Here is a 17,824-nt window from a genome sequence, read left to right as displayed (position 1 = left end):
AACTTTTTTTTTCAGCCTTATCCCACAAATCTGCTGCGATAACAATTGAACCAAAATAATTTGACCGAATTCGATTTTCTTAAATAAACCTTTAAAAGAACAATGGAAGCTCTTGCAAAGCACATTGACGCTGTGTCTGCTATATTTGAAACAAATATATGGATCGAGATTGAAAGGAGTTCATATCGAGTGGTGATTAGGCGTTATTAGAAAGCGCAGCGTGAGAATGCCCCCCACAATGTAGACCGACAGCCCGGGGTAGGTCGCAGGGTGTGGGCAGAGCACGGCCGGTCACTGCGGCGAGCCTTAGCGTAGACTTGTGTCTGGCAGTAGACCTCTGCAGGCTGATGACGCTCATGTTGAAAGATGTATAACGAATTCGCTATCTATTAATCTATATTAATTCATCAATTCCCCAATCACTTCCGATGTTTTCATTTCAAGCCTTTTTGCGAAAAGTTTGCAGTTTTTTGTAATATTTTTTTTATTTAAAAGAAATGCCTTTGGAATGAATGCTTCTAATTCAACCTTGTGATTTTAATAAACTTTTTCATTTTTTTTTATCGTTTGGAAAAATAATCCAGTTAAACGTTTGGCGAAGTATATTATACTTGTTGTTTGAGATATTCTAATTTTTAAGATGACTCTTCTTTCTGACTATTTAAATACACAATATAGATTGCCCTTTGTATATTCCTAAATGAAGCTCTTTATAAATTAGTCCTAACTATCATGATACGAAGTAGCTACTCTGAGCTTCGGATCCAAAACATGATTATAAATACCATTCTTTATCGGGTTCTTACCATTATTTATAGTTGAAATTTATTCCCGATATTTCTGAAATTTCCCGAGAGCCAGAAAGCCTGAAGACTAAGAGCCTGAAGAAAACGAGTAAGATTTTAGGAGCAGATAAATCAATATAACTTTAATCTATTGCCTGTTTCTAGTCCGTTTTGAGCGCTACAACTTGACGGCTCGCCCCGACAGTAACACTTGGAAACATTTCTTTCAGAACGCTTAGGATGCGTTATTCTATACCAAACCAAATACTGTATTCCACTCGCTTGATAACCAAACGATAAATAATTGTATTTACACTAAATATTAGTTAATTTTTATTGTGATTAGTTTTGTTACTCGTTTGTGTTGCTGAGTCACAAAATTCAAAAATTAGAGCCAGCACTTGACGTTTTGTTGTTTGTAATTTGAATTGAAAACACTATTTATAGCATACTCACATTCAAAAAATATCAATTAAATAAATCATTTATAGCACAATAACATTAAAAAATACCAATTAAATAAAAAAGTTATTCTACTATTCTAGTTTCAAATCCATTTCCTTTCGTTACATTTATTTATTTTAAATTGAACAGAAAAGGAATCCCAGTTGGACTTGTCCGTAGATTATTGGCGCCACTAAACCGCCTCAAAACCGAAACGAATCACGCTTATACGCGACCAATTTTATAAAATATTGTAATACTACTTTATTACTTGAAAGCTATTGCTATACAGACATGCCGTGTAAGTCGTGAGTGCGGATGTTGTATACAAAGCGGTTTCGATTTTCAAATTTAAAAATAAACATTTTAATTGGCATATAGTAAATGAGTATTTGTTATATAAATCGCCACATTCCCATATATATAATATTACGTCCGCTACATAATGTGAACAAACAGACGGAGGCGATCGAGAGCCCCGAGCGCCCCTTTTCATAAACACGAAATATTAACAAGTTTTAATTAGTTTAAAAATTTTGTTTGATAACGCTATGAATATTTAAAAGGGTACGCCGACCGTTTAATTTAGTAGTATCGGATCGGGCGGCGTCCACTATTGTAACGTAATTAAACTACGAACATAGAACAAGCGTGGCGCTATTAAGCGCGCGCGGACAACTGGCGCCTTCGGCTGTTTGTGATGGTAAAAAAGCCTAAGAATTTATACGTCAATAAGAATTTGTTGGGCGGCGGGCATTATCGTAAAATGTGTGTAGTATTTAATAGTTGGCACAAGGAGAGCCGCGCCCGTTAACACAAGAGTTATGTGACATTAGTGATGTCGGCCGCTCCTGCTCGCTCCGGCTATTATACGGCGCTGCCCCGTGAGCGCAGGGAACACAGTCTGGGAACGTGTCAGAACTATCTATACTGATAGAGGACCGTGGCGTTTTGAGGATCAAAAACACTCATATGCTACAGTTTCCAGCTTGCTTCTACATTGTTTTTTTTTATATTTGAGAGATTACCTGGTGGCCCGGAGACCTTTCCAATTTTGCCAGGGCAGGTGGACGAGCAAGGGCTCAGCCAGGGTTCAACGTCATGCGAAAACTTCAACTGCAAGGAACCACGGAAAGATTCCAAATTAAAAACACTTTAAATAAAATCGGAATACTCTTTACAAAATATCAAATTTTCAGTTTATTGGATAAAAATACTGAGCTATTGATCAGAGTATCATACAATAATAACAATTACAAGTATGCAAATGCGAGTTTTGTTTCGTAGCAATATGCTGACTGGATTAATTTGTGTCGATATTGTTGTAACACAACACAGCATAACTGATAAGTGTATCAGTTCGTATTTGCATAGTTTCGTTATAAAGTATATTATCCAACTCGTTTTAATTAAAACCAGAAGCTCTCGAGTGCAAATTGAAATGTAACATATCTAGATTTTACTATTATATTGTTTTAGAGAAGAAAAAAAGTACAATAAAATTAATTCGCCTAAAACATCGGCTGTTTAGCGGCAAACAACATCAAACAGCTTTTGGGAAATTAAATCGGATCCATAATGGTTGTCTAAGATCTTGTTTTTTGTTTCCAATATGCAATAAATAGGTAATAACTGTAGGGGAGCGGCGTCATGGTGTCTAATTGTTTGTAATTAGCGCTCTGTGCTCGGCCGGGGACAGGGGCGGACCGAGCCCGGTGTGCGGGGGTAAGCGGTGTTTTGACAAGATACAAAACGATATCACCGGCCATGGACATAGTTAATTAGCACTTTGTGTTCTTATATGAAACTTAGGGCTCTGGTGACCACTTAATAATACCAGATGCGACGTGAGGTTGTTCATCTATTTATCAAAAAAATATGCTTTTTTCTATATTGCTTTCCATAATTATCGATGCAGTGTTCCAAACGGCTCTGAGAAGACAATTAGCACCGAAAACATTAAATGCCACTATGATATAGGAGCCTTTTTAAGTATTAATAATGTATCGAATAAAACGCGAGGCACGATTCTCGTTTCAATCCTAATGGAATTGCTGCTATAGTAATGGGATTGATTGCTGATGAGCTGTAGTATAATAGCAGTGTTACATAGTCGCGGCCTGACTAAACAAAGCGTCGCATCTGAAATGCATCCCTGTGCTATACACGTCTACACGTCTACACGACTCAAGTTTATTAACTGTTTATTGCTTAATACGTCCAATGGACCAATATATCGAAAAAGTTCTATTTAATAAGATGCCCTGAGGTTGCGCAACGTTCAGTCGGAACGCACAGTCTCTAGATCGATTCCGTTTTTATGTATTTTTATTAGAAAACCGTTTGGTTTTTAGACGAGTTTATTAATAAGATGTTTTAATGGGTTGTCTATCATCGTATAATTTTTAATAGATCGAAAATGTATGCTCGTTAAAATGGTCATAACTTTTTTTAAGCCTCTTTCTGGATTGGATTGCCGTTTTAGACGTCGGCCGAACGTAAAGACAGACACAAACATTTGGATATGAATATTATTCTTTAGTTTCATTTTTATAGGCTTTGATAGTAGGGCGAAAATACGCACGCACTCCACGACTTCAGGGTTAATATGAGGGGACCTGACACTACATTTGATATTTTTAAATTAAAATCACTCCTCACTCACCACGCCTGTATCGAGATTAATTAGATACCATGGTTGAGTGTCTGCGTGAAATGGTAGCGGCGCCAGAGTTTGAATTATGACATTTTTTTTTGTTTATTTGTAACGGAAGATATACACTGAAAGAATTTATTTAAAATTATAACATTGCTCTCTGTTTTTTAATAAGATTTCTATTTTGGACGCGTCTTACGAACCTTTCGTTTTGGGCCTATGGAGATTGTATAAATTCAATTTATCTAAATTACCATTCCTCCTTCTTGAGTCGTGTTCCTCAGTGCTGCGGGTCGTGACCTTTACGGAACACTTTTGTTTGAACTATGTTCGTCCATTCCTTCCTGATCTCTGCGCAGTGGATAGCGATATACCTAAATGTTGGAGTCCAATCTCGTCTTAATTTGATCGCACGAGCACATTCCACCCAACCACCATTTGAATTTGTTTCTGTATACCGAAGTTAAATTAATCATATTAAATACAATAAAACGTAGTGTATTTTTGTAATGTAAAGGCACTGTTTTAGTTTCCTGCCCACGACAGGTTGGTCGATGAATGCCACTGCTTAATTAAACAGCTCCGAAGAAGATAGTGACGATGAAATATTTTTTTATAATTTATACAATAGTCAAATAGGAAACTTTTTAAGAATTCGTTATATCGTGAGACGATAGCTCCAAGAACGGCATTGGAATACTTTCTTCTATCCCTTGTATTTCTGCTGTAGTTGAGCAGCTTAGCTCATGGTCCACTTTTTATTGAGTGGTTGCCTGAGACCATGAATACAAAACCGTGAGCTCTACCAAAATATAATAGCTATCTATCGGTTTAGACTAAAAATTCGTCCTACCGATGGTAAAATTGAAATCGAAACTTATCATGGAGGACGGCATGCTGACTAGTGGGGACACTGAGGACTTTTTGCAGGATGAATTTAAAATATGCACGATGCTATCTGTTATCTTCTGGGAGCAACTACATGAACACATGCCAGCTACTGTGATCATATCATGTAGAATGTGACAGTATTCCATCAGATAGGGTGCTTGCTAGTTTACCTATCGCATCAATGAAAGAAGTAATTTTGTGAAGGACAGTATAGAAGTAGGTTTTGGTCAGCCCACATGGTTATCTGCCTCGATTCTTGCAGCTCTATCGCCTCGTAATAATTTTTAAGGAATTATCGTCTAATCAATGACCGGCAACTTGGTCAATTTGAGTAACTCCTTCATTAGGATTTCATGAACTAGCGATGGTGTCGCTTGATATCGTGAAGCCCATCCACAACGCATAGGGCACTTCTGTGGAAGTAATCAGATTGCGAAACTCTCGGGACTCTATAAGTAGATCCCAAGCTTTTTGGGTGTATTGAGCATCAAAGTTCTCACTGATGGCTACTGATTAGTACACTCCTCCACCCTCCTCTATCGACGCAGCGTATGAATGACTGCAGAACGCTGAACGGAGGACGTGAAAAGCCATATATCGGCCAACAGAACCGTCTCCAAGCGTGGTTCAGCAGAGGCGATCAATAAAAATCAATTTCATCAAAGTATACCTTTGGAATATTTCGTCTAAAAAGGATAACTCTCTAGGGTGGATCTCCGAACGAGGTGAATGAATTTAATTCACTTCAATCAATTCACTGACGATGGATTCATTCATCATGTAACCATAATCCCAAGGAGTATCTCTGCAAATTTCTGACAGGGTCTTCTTAGTATCAGAGATAATTGATAAGTCAATCCAGGTTTACTTCTAAAATGTTCACTAGTGTAGTATATAGAGTAAAGCATGTTAAGCGATTCATCTTCAACGAACACTTAAGTTATTCTTAGTATAAAACACAGTATACCTTATTCTTATATATATAGGATATAATATATAAATGTACCTTAACTCGTTTCTTCGTGTTTCTAGATTCGTTTACATTAATTAGCTCTTATCTCGAAACCATTTTTATTTGTTTATTACAACATTACTTAATATATTGTTATAGTCTAGTAGATTGCTTCCTAAGTACTTTGTTCTTGCCAAATTATATTTACTACACTTTATTAATCATGTTTACTAGATAAGTGCAGAGTTCATACAGATACTTGTAGTAGCTGTCTTGAAGTCGCCGTGGTCTAACTGAAGGATAATAAACAGGTGCCACTATGCCGGGGTTCAAATCTAGCAGGTTACTTAGGCTGTAATCTAAGTAGTAAGCTGTAATCTAATTGGCAGTTGGATACTACCAATTTTCTAATGAAATAGGTACTTGACACACATTCACGAATGACTACAACGACGACGGAATAAAGGATCGTGTAATAAAATCAAGCCCGCAAAAATTGAAAATTGCGTAATTATTATATTACGAGTATATAATTGATACATCTCAAAGAGAGTGGCGACATTCATGTTGTAATATTTTGGGTAGTTAACGACAAGGGAAGATCTTCCACCGAGCAGACGGAATTGCTCTATGTCCCTACGTACCTACGCTACGGTCCAAGTGTTATTTATTATTGGGAACTTGTTGGACCTTGGAATTGGAACTTGGAATATTATGGAAATTTATCTTGAAATTGTCGTTAATTAAATTCTGGCATCTGAGAAATATCTTGTATTCTAAGATAGCTACGGCCACAGTAGGTATCTATCTGCTTCGGTAACCACTTAATACTAGGTGATCCGTGAGCTTGTCTGCTTTTCTACTGCTTTGGTTATCCCTTTATTTTGTACGTTTCATGAGGAGTACTCTAAGGAATTCATCTTGTCACCAATTGCAATGGAACCACCCGTCAGTGGAGAAGAGATCACCGTTGCGTTTATCTACAGTGCGTTTCTTCGGCTACCTATCTTCCGGCTTTAAAATGAACTTATATCTACAGTATTTCTTGTACCCTGTAACAGGTCCTTCTTCAAGTGGGCAGCATGCTCGTCTGCCTTCGAATTCGAGGTCACATTGTGGTGGTCCATTTTTGTCATAAACATAGTTTGTCTCTGTCTTATTATAGACATTTCTAATATATTTAAAGCATAGTATGAACCCGTCGCTTGCGACGAAGGGCTCGGCGAATAAATTAACCGGCAGACATAGCCCCTGTGTTTTTCGCCGGATCTTCTCACTGGGTCATGTTTCCGATCAAGTGGTAAATTCAGCGAAGCACTGCTCCTGCTAGGGCTAGTGTTAGGCACGTCATCAGATTTGAGCCCCGTGAGCACACCTACTAATTCGGCGAATCTAGTATAACCCGTCGAGATTACTAGAATAGGCAGGGAAAAAAAACATAAATATTTTAGTATATTTTGATAAAATACCAGCAGAACGACGTTCTATGAACAATATTACATATATAAAAAGTATACCTACAAAACAATTACATAAGGATTAAGTTCTAACAGCATAATATTCATGTCGATGCTGCACATTGCACGTTCTAGTGTGTGTTTGACATGAAATGCACGCACACACGCGCCGAGCTATCGGTGACGTCACATCGACAAAAGGTAGTTATCTGCCACGCCCAACCCCGCCCCGAGCCTAGGCCCACGCTAGTATAAACCTTAACACGTACGTATAAAGTGCTAATTTCGTATCGATGCTCTAAACTGCAAATACACGCCGTTGTCCGTAATAGAATTACAGTAATCCGCCTTTGAGGGTAAGGCCGTTTGTTGGATTTGCTTCGTCTAGATACGGGTTTGAATTTCGATTTGAATGTGTCAGTGTTTCTGATGTATTTGTTATTTTTTTCGAATATTGTTTGAGAATCCCTTTGATAAGAAATAAAAAAAGAAACCCTAGATGTTTTTTGGAGGTTCTCATAAATATGTTTATTTCATGTAATTTGTATTTGTACCTTGAAAAATCGCTTTAGATTCGTAGTTGATGTTAAATATTAATGTTATAGTAATGGATTTGAATTGGATTATCCGATTTATCTCATGGCACTAGCATACAACTAAGTTAATATCAATTGATTATATGTAGGTACTTCAAAGCGTACAAACTTACATCCTTAATTTCGACAGTAAATGTGATGAAAATGTTTTGTTGTATGTTATTGCATCTGTAACGTCGCCCTGTCGAGCGCTTATCCCACTTTGTGGAGCCCATGGATACTCCGTGACTGCCTCGCCTCTCAGCTTGAAACTTGACCTTGAATTCTCAATTAATAATTGCATTAAGGCTGTCTTACTCTCTAAACTAGACCATACGAATTATACTCCAATACAATATTTCCCACTGTCGGCGTGTAGCTTGTACGTTGATGATTAAGTCTTGTGTGGCATCAGTCATGTTTGCTTTAGGACCATTAACACACAATTTTACTACCTATTTAAAAATCTTAAAAAAAGGCCAATATTTCTATGAATTCGTTGAAAAGAACTATCAAAACACGAGGAGACGATAAGATCTGAGTCTATTTGCATACGTAGGTCCTGCTGGTTGTCTTCTGGTATGACGGATGGAGGTGAAAAAACATTCGGTCGTCGGTTGAATGGTGTGAAAACCGTCGGTTATTTCGGTATAATACCGCGAAGCCCCCCGCTGGGCCTTTCTCGAGCTCGCTTTGTGGCCCACCAGGCGCGGCGCGTCGCCGACGTACTCGCATCATTTGTTACCCGTGCTTTTTTGTCAGCCAGTTGGTTTTGAACATTGATCTCTGATCGATGAAAAAATTCTGAGTCACAAATCGAAAACAAATAAAAGTATCGCGCCTCGATAGAGAGCGCGCGGGCGGGATCGCCTTCGATCGGTTGCGTATTACGTTGCCGCGATGGCTTTGTGTTTGTATCGCGACCGATTCACCCCGGCCGGATTCGCAAATCGTTTCCTCGGCGAATACAAACAAGCCGCCGCTGCGCCGTGAGCGGACGAGCGCGGAGACGGCCGACGTTATGCTAAGCGCGCCGGCAACTCGCTCGTTTGCAGCTATTGTGTTCGGTTTTTGCGAGGAACTTATCATCGCTTCTCCATAAATCTGACTTTACGCCCTCGCTTCGCTCAGTGACGTCTTTAATCTTCGTATTACGCCTGTAACGGTATTATAATCGTGTATCGCATTGATTTAAAAATTATGACCCACTTATAATAGGATCCCAACGTCGGAATCCGTGTAAAGACGCGGCCGACCGCGGACCGAGCGCACCCACCCCCGCTCCTAATCTTCTAAATACATTTATCATTTTCAACCGATAAAAATGCCATTGAGATCAGTCGAACACAATGAGATACAAGCGCTCGGTGCCCGATACGAGGCCGAAAGTCAATTATATTCAAATATAAAGCGGATTTGCAAACGTAAGCCAGTGACAATGGCGTAGGCAGGCGCCGTGATGCACCTTTACTGTTCTCATCCCGGGATAGTCGGAAGCCGGGACAATGCCCGGGCCCGATGTCCGCCATCACGCCTGTCACGCCTGTCACGCCTGTCACGCTGCTCCCGTATGTCGCCCGTGTCCTAGTCTCGCATTATGTTTTATACTCTCGATTATAAAGTCACTATTGTGGTTTATTATTTATGGTAGGTTCACGTCTATTATATCGTCAAAATTATTTTATTATTATCTTCAAATTATTTATTATCTCTAAACTTATAAATGGTTACGAACAGTACTCGGAATCTCCATTTAAACAGATATGGGCTTGTTTTTGAAAAATCGCTGTTTAATAACAATACTAACATTTATTTACATTAGTATTTGTACATAGTATTAAGTAGTACCAGATAAACAAATATTTAAGAAGTACCTATCGAGAATAAACTGAATCCAAATATCTCTCATATAACCTTACACTTATCGATGCGCGTATAGTGATGAATTGTGTGTTGTCGAATTATGTGTTTGTGTGCGTGCGTGTCTGTGTTAACTATCTCAAGCTGATATCGACTAATTGTCAACCTCTTCGTAGCTTTTACTTTTTAAGCATCGAGTCAGGTTCTTTTTACAAGAAAAGTTATGTTTCATTTGGTTTCTGATTTGAAATGATAATATGTTATATTATAAAGTAACCTTATAATTAATTACCTGTCAGATGATCCCCTTTATTTAATTAATTTTAATTTGTACTATATAGCACTTTATTATTAACTTGCCTAATTCACTCATCAATCTACAATACTAATATGAGCCAGGATACAAATAAATACAGATCCAAATGAAACTTCTCGCCACACTACCAAAAAAGCATATAACAATCTTATAGTAAGCCAGGTTTTCTCTATTCTCGATATATTTACATCACTCAATCTATCGACTTATCCCAACTCTAAAATTCAAAGCAAAACACGATCCTCGCCAAACGAAAAACAAGCGACATCATATTTGCATAATTTCAACGAAAAAGCTGACAACAAACAAACCCCTCTCTCCAGAATGACGCGTTAAACGCAATCAAACAACGTCATTATAGTCGAGTAGCTCGCTCCTGGACCGAACAGAAAAACTACCATAAAAACGGTATCAGCTGAAGGTGACATTGTGGCCACCAGGGATCTATTATACACTATCATCAATGGGGCCCTCAAGAAATTTGTTATGAAGATTTTTGATAGGTTGCTGTGCATTGTTCGCTTGGCTCTACACATATGTAGGTTCGGTATTTATTGCGGTGGATTTGTTTTGGGGTGTCGAGCCGTCTCTAAACGTTAATGTCGTGGGTTATTGTTTGTTATTATTTGATCGGCCGGGTGCGCCCGGAGTCAATGACTACACTTTTGTGTGCTAGGGTGAAAAGATTTGTGGCGGCGCAATATGCGGACTCCAAGTTGCGAACTGACAACGCACGTTGGGCCGTAATTGATTTACAATTATGAGCTTGTAACGACTTTTCGATAATGTTGCCTCTTCGATTCGTAAAATGGATGTACTTTGTGTGACATTTGTAAACTTTATTTACATTTATGGCTTATGGTTTTCTCAGTTAAGTGTTTTAAGGCTCTTGCCTTGACTCATTAAGTTGTACACAGATGTATGTTAACTATATAACCTTATAGTGATTTAACAATGAAAATCTCACATCTAGGATCCTCTTATCGTGAAGACGAAAACTCAAATGAAACAGACTACCAGATCTCGAGATGCTATTAGGTCGTTCTGTTTGAATGAAACTTTAAAGTCTATAAATTCTTATTTTTTATAGAAGGTAGTTAGAACAACATTCAGATGCTGACGAGTATCGCCTCAGTCTCATGTGATGACCACGAAAACTTCAAAGTATTCGACATGTCTGAAATAATTTAATGACAAAAATACACATAACGCGTGATTGAACTATAAAAATAGTTTAAACTATACTACTATTACACTGTACTACTCGCGAATAATCCAAAAAATACTTCATATTGATTTTGTTTAAACCATAAGCTAATATCAGTTACGTTTCAAGAATATCTGATTCTTAGAAAATTACTTCTTACTACTTTGTATTGCTACTTTCATTTTTCCCCCATTTTGGGAAGATTTTTTAACAAAATTAATGAGTGATTTTAGTAGATACAAGCGCAGTAAACATTGAAGATTCGCATAAACCCCAACGAAATTCCAAATAGTTACCACTTATTTATTTAGTTGGGCTTACCTGCGATACCTCAACAGTATGTGGAAAATGAGCATAGCCTCATTAATAGAGATGGTTTTAAGACTGTACATACCTAATATGTATTGTATTGTAACCCACTGAGTTTCTCACCGGATCTTCTCAGCATTGAACTGAACTGAACTGAACTGAAGCACTAGCACTAGTAGTGCTAGTGTTAGCAAATTCTCCCAGGTTGAGCCCGTGAGCTCACCTACCTGTCCAAGCGTAGCTGGAATAGCCCATTAGACTTTTTTTTTTTTTTTATTGCTTAGATGGGTGGACGAGCTCACAGCCCACCTGGTGTTAAGTGGTTACTGGAGCCCATAGACATCTACAACGTAAATGCGCCACCCATCTTGAGATATAAGTTCTAAGGTCTCAGTATAGTTACAGCGGCTACCCCACCCTTCAAACCGAAACGCATTACTGCTTCACGGCAGAAATAGACTACCAGCGATTTAAATTAACACCACAAATGAACATCATCCAAAATTGTATGAAATATTTAGTAGTTTTGAATATCAGGTGATTTTGTGGTAACAGGAAAATAAACATAATATTCGTATTTATTTCATCATGAGATACAACATAAAACTTTTGATAAAAGATAACGAGTAGTAAAAACACTGATTATGAAGTTATCCGCTACTAGTAATTTCAACTTTTTTCTATTGATCATAAGATAGAAAAGAGTTTTTAATGAGCTTTGAAGACAAATCTTTTACATGCCTAAGTAAATTGCGATGCTTCAAAAACACTCTTATGATACAATACATGTAGAATTCCTGGGTCAATCTACTTAAAAACTACTACTGGCAAAGTCGATCAGCCATCGTGGCCTAAAGGATAAGACGCTTGGTACAGACCAGCATTTCCCGAGCGATGCGATTGTGCCGATGTTCGAATTCCGCAAGCAATTATATTTTCTTATGAAACAAGTACTTAGCACATGTTCACGAATACTTCCACAATGAAATAATAAGATCGTGTAATTAAAATCGCAATCCATACAAAATTATTGTTTGTATAATTACTAGTTGTAGGGCGGCTTGTGAGCCCAAGCGAACAGGTATCATCGTCCTCCCTATTTCTGCCGCGAAGTAGTAATTCATTTCGGTTTGAAAGTTGAGACAATTGCTGCGTAGTGACATTTACATAGAAATGTCTATGCGCTTCGGTAAAGATTAACAACATCAGGTGGGCCGAGAGCTCTTTCACCATATACCACACCACTAAGTATCTTCAGCCGATATCAAATAAACAAAATAATTCACAATATGAACTCTTCTGTTACTAACATTGTTTATAGCAACCGTCTATAATTTATCAATAAGATAAACAATTCAATAACACAGGGGCCTAATTAAATTACAACAAATTGTCGTGTTCGCAAATCAAGCTCGCGTTTATTTGTTGAACGCATGTGTGAAAGGAGAATATCTGTTCAGCGGTAGATATGCGATTCGTGACTTTATGAGAAGGTGTTAAAGTCTTTTGAAACCGTTGTTAAATACAAATTGGATTTTAGGATTTCACTACGCTGAAGGGTAGGTATCCGTGGGTTAGTATGCTGTTCGGTATATACATATATACACGACGTAATAAAGGAGTGCATAGTTTGCAGCAGTAGGCAATAGCGATTTGACTATGCCCTTGGAATTGTAGATGTCCTTTAAAAACGGTGACTACTTACTATCGAGTGGGACATATGTTTATCTACTTACAATGGTAAATATAAAAGAAATTGGAGGATCAGCCATATTGTCGATTGTCAACTTTACTACTCTTATGCAATATACTACTGACCGAGAGAAATACGACGTCTTGAGGCATGTCCTATCTATCTATGCAATGACCACGACTGCACGCGCAGAAGGGTGGGTGGACAGAGTTTTACTGAGGGAGAATCGTGGCTTAATTATTAGATTACACGTTAGTTTGAGTCATAAAATTTAATAAATACGACACAATGAGCAATTATGAACGCACATGACGTGTAGTTCATACTGCACCCTTTGTGTTAAATTCGATTATTACAACACTTCGGCTTGGGCCGGTGCAATACAGTTTGGTAAGCAATTGTGAGAATATAGGAGCGGAAATATTGGCATTACTAGAGCGTAGCGCTAGTCATCACGGGTAAGGATTTTATAAAAATTGAGACGTCGATGTCTCAAAGAGGATTGCGGCAGTCACACTGTGATGTGTCTAAAGAAAGCAGTCTGCTGTATTTACTGTACTAGCTGACCCGGCGAACATTGTTCCGCCTTAGAGGCAATAAATGAGCACACTTTTGATTTTATCAAGATCAATTTTTTATTTGGATAATTAATGTAAATTAAAAAAGCAAGTATTTTAATGATTCTTTATTGGCTATGTAATGTAGTTGTTATTATTTTTATATTTTTTTGTTCATCTTCAGTCCTTTCACTCGCAATGTTTCGAATCCTATATAGTTGCATTACGGCTTCGTCGGGAAAGATTTGAACCTGTTGGTCGCGGCATGGCTTTCTTAATGATTACCTATCTTGGCACAAGGAGCTAATAGGAACTCGAAACAAACACATCAACTTAAAATTTGTACTATAATTAACCATAGACATTACGTTTATTTTCAGTTGCGGTTTGTTATTCCATATCAGTTGCATTTTGTTATACCACGTTTTATGTCACGTCACACGGGAACGTGATAAAAACGTTCTAAGCTACCTCCCCACCAATTTTCAGCCAAATCAGCTCAGCCGTTCTTGAGTTATAAATAGTGTAACTAACACGACTTTCTTTTATATAATATATACTAGCAAACCCGGCCACATGTTGCTGTGGCTAAGGTTTTTGTTTCTAAATAACACGCGGCCGGCTGTGCTAATACCACAAATTGACAAAGTAAGAACAATTGGATTTCACTGTATCGCGTTTACTACGACATAAATTTCACTTATACTTTAGCCTCAGCAACACGTGGTGTTAATGCCATTAAATTGTAGCTTATGTGAAACGTTGGTATTTTTAACACAGCGCCATCTATGAGATATCAATGTCAGACAATATTACAATTGTCTGTAAAAACTGATTTAAGGCGTCATCTGTTTTAGACTTATGAAAGTTACAATTAATAACAAAAATCAACATAAGAAATCATTTTATTGTTAATTAATAAATATTGCGACCATTAATCGAAATAAAAACCATCCTATCTTTCAAGTTGGATCAAACTGCACACGGTGTGCAAATTTAATTTAAAGTCGGTTCAGTAGTTTAGGAGTCCATCGCGGACAAACAACGTGACACGTGATTTATATATATTAAGATTATCTAAAACATAGTAATTGTTGTAGACGGAGCACCGCACGTGCTGCGCGTGCGGGGAGCCCATCGCCGACCGCTTCTTGCTGGAGGTGGGCGGGGCTGCGTGGCACACCGGCTGTCTCCGATGCTGTGTCTGCGCCGTACAGCTCGACCGGCACCCGTCCTGCTTCCTCAGAGACAGGCAGGTCTACTGCAAGCAGGATTATGCCAAGTAAGTATCACAGTGCTTACTATTATTGCACTGACTTTGCTGCTACGTTCTCTTAAAAATCGATTATTTTTAAAAAAAATTAAAGATAGATTTGAAAATGAGAATGATTTAAAAAAAAATGTTTGATGATGAATTGCTGAATTTTTTCTTTGTACATTTTGTTATGCCTTTACCATTGATCCTAGTTTTGGTAGCTCTGATTTTCTGCACATTGTACATAATTTAAGGCTTATTTATCGTAGCTCTAAGTTCGCTAGTAAAATAGCATCTATCAATTGCCTAAATATCGTGTTTCTTATAATTAACTTTTGATTTTTCTCTTATATTTCTAATGCAACAGTATGATAAATAAATAGCTGATCTTTCGTTCCCAAGACGTGTAGGACACACCACGCGCCTAAGAGTTCGTTGAACAGTCTGCAATAATTTCTTCTTGCACATTAGCATCTAAGAATCTGGTAATGTAATAAACAAAAAGTGTTATGTGGTGCAATAGTGGTTTTTTCAATCTATATATTACAACTGCTTATTACAAGACTTAGCAGCTTGATTAAAATGAAATTGCAGTAAGTTTAATCAGATTATAGCTAAGTATGATTTCTCTAAGACAACCGATGCAGAATACGTCAGTTATATTAGAATTACGAAAAAATAGCAACACGTATTGAATACGTACGTATGTACATACATCTGATTGGTACAGCTGTCGACTGCTCTCAGTTATAATTGCAGTGTAATTACAAGAATCATTTTACAAGAGTTTCCCCGACCGTTTTATGGCCTCATCAGACAGTAAGCACGCAATAGATCCCGACGACTGGCTCGCAGGCGGCTCCGGTAAAGTTCCTAGCCACAATTAATTTAACAGTCACAATCAACGTGTGGTCTCCACGCGCTTATCAGAATTCGACATGCTCATCATTGGTACGAAACCTTAATGGAGCATTCTCTAAAACTGTATAATTGAGTAATTAAATTCATTTAACAACGTCCAGTGCAGAATTGATTTGAACACGAAACGAAATCTTTTTGATAGCAAAATTTTGTTCAATAAAAACTCTGAATTCATGTTTACGCACGATCGTTTAGCCGAGCGGTTATTCTTTCGGAATGCCTTCGTCCAATTAACCTTGGGAGTTAGAAATGCACGTAGTCATGGTTTTGTGCGGTACGGAGAGGGGAGAGGCCGGCGGAGGCGCGACCTGCGACCTCGCGCTGTGTGGCGGCCGTCGCGTCGCCGTCTACCACCGCCCTTTGACGGCGACCGCGTTGCCCATCGATATGTGCCCACCTTTCATTGTTCTCCCGCCATACGACTCTTGTCTCCGACACGACACGACACACTTGAATTCCGATGACAATCTTTCCTAAGAATCATCGGGATGCCTAAATAATTAATAGTAGATATCACAATGTTTGAATTATCATTGTTTAAATCTCCCAAGTGTTACAGTGCACAAACTGGAGATATTTCATTTTGCATTAATAGACTACAATGTGTGTTTTAGTTTTTGTAACGAAGTTCCTTATGGGATGATGCGGAGGAGTACCCTAACCGGGAAAAAACGTCCGTAACGTAAGATTTTTATTAGTAATGCACACAGTGTACGACTTAACTTTGTAATAACGTACAAAAAATTACATATTTTTTTTACATTCATTGACTACGATCTCAGAGCGTTCGTTTGCGCAATACACTAACTCTTATGCAAATAACCGTGAATAAAGTGTACCACAATAAGTTCGCACGTTACCGAATGACCGTGGGTTGTTTTATTTTCCTTATACCTCGAATAGAACTTAAAATTAATATTTTTATAATAAGGGACTTTGTCCCTATCCGGTGTCCCGCGACACCGCACATCTTTTTTTGTGCATATCAGGACATAACTAGATAACTAATTCCATTTTAGAACCTTATACAAATAAGATCCATTAAGTGTAAAGTTACTAAAAGCGGTTGGCTAAAGATAAACTTCATTTCACACTTCACGGTTTTTGCGCTCGTGGAGCCGGTCGGCCGGTGTAAAAACTGGCACTTACCGAGTCCAAGACGGCACGCTATAGTTTTTACACGTACGGTTTTGATGCGGCACTAACAGGCCTCATCACGTACGTGCGAAAATATAATACGTATTACGACACGGTTAAAACTCCTGTTTTTACTGTGTTGCTACTTGTTTTGTAAAAAAAAAAATAACATTAATACGTTATCTACATAAAATATGTTTTACATTTTCGCGGTAAACGAAAACATAAGTTTTAAATGGCATTCGTATCTTAGCGCTTTCGTGTTTCATTATTTTTAAGCGCGTGCGTTGTAAATTATCATTTTGGCGCGGTGTGGTTCCTTCTTGAATATGGGGTAGTCATTTTTGGAGCTTCCATGTAATCAACCTCAAGGTTTTTCATGTATGCAAATTAAAGTAGAATCAAATTTAACTAGTTAAGATGAATATGAACTACACATGGATTTCAAAAACTGTTACATTATAACTTTAACAAACAACACTATTTGCAAGTTGCACTACTTAAATTATACGTAAATAAAACATATTATACTTACATAACATATATGTATTATAAATAGTTATGCAAATTTTCGAGATCAAAGAAATTTCAATGTCATCATCACATACACTTCAACAGGTGAGAATTTCATTTGATAAAAAATGATCTCCGAGAAACTACTTGAAGGAATAAGCTTTTTATTCTTTTTAAATCTGTTAGGCAACAATACGTCTGAGAATGTTGCCAGCGAATGAAAATATCCCGATCACCGGACCCTCGATGACTTGCAGGCCTGTTTCCATTTGTCATTTATTTTGATTGTGGCAACT

The 17,824-nt window shown here is 37.8% G+C and overlaps 1 protein-coding gene across 1 annotated transcript in view; it reads left to right on the top strand.

Moving 5' to 3' along the window:
- Positions 1 to 17,824, top strand: part of Awh (arrowhead PA) — a 63,739-nt gene that overhangs the window by 27,926 nt on the left and 17,989 nt on the right. Inside the window, 1 exon segment of the mRNA NM_001257012.1 lies at positions 14,803 to 14,984. Coding sequence (NP_001243941.1) covers positions 14,803 to 14,984 — 182 coding nt within the window.

This window comes from Bombyx mori, chromosome 1, assembly GCF_030269925.1.
Source record: "Bombyx mori chromosome 1, ASM3026992v2".
NCBI classification, from domain to species: domain Eukaryota; kingdom Metazoa; phylum Arthropoda; class Insecta; order Lepidoptera; family Bombycidae; genus Bombyx; species Bombyx mori.
Note: the sequence above shows the minus strand (reverse complement) of the source record. Positions and strands in the feature narration are given on the sequence as shown.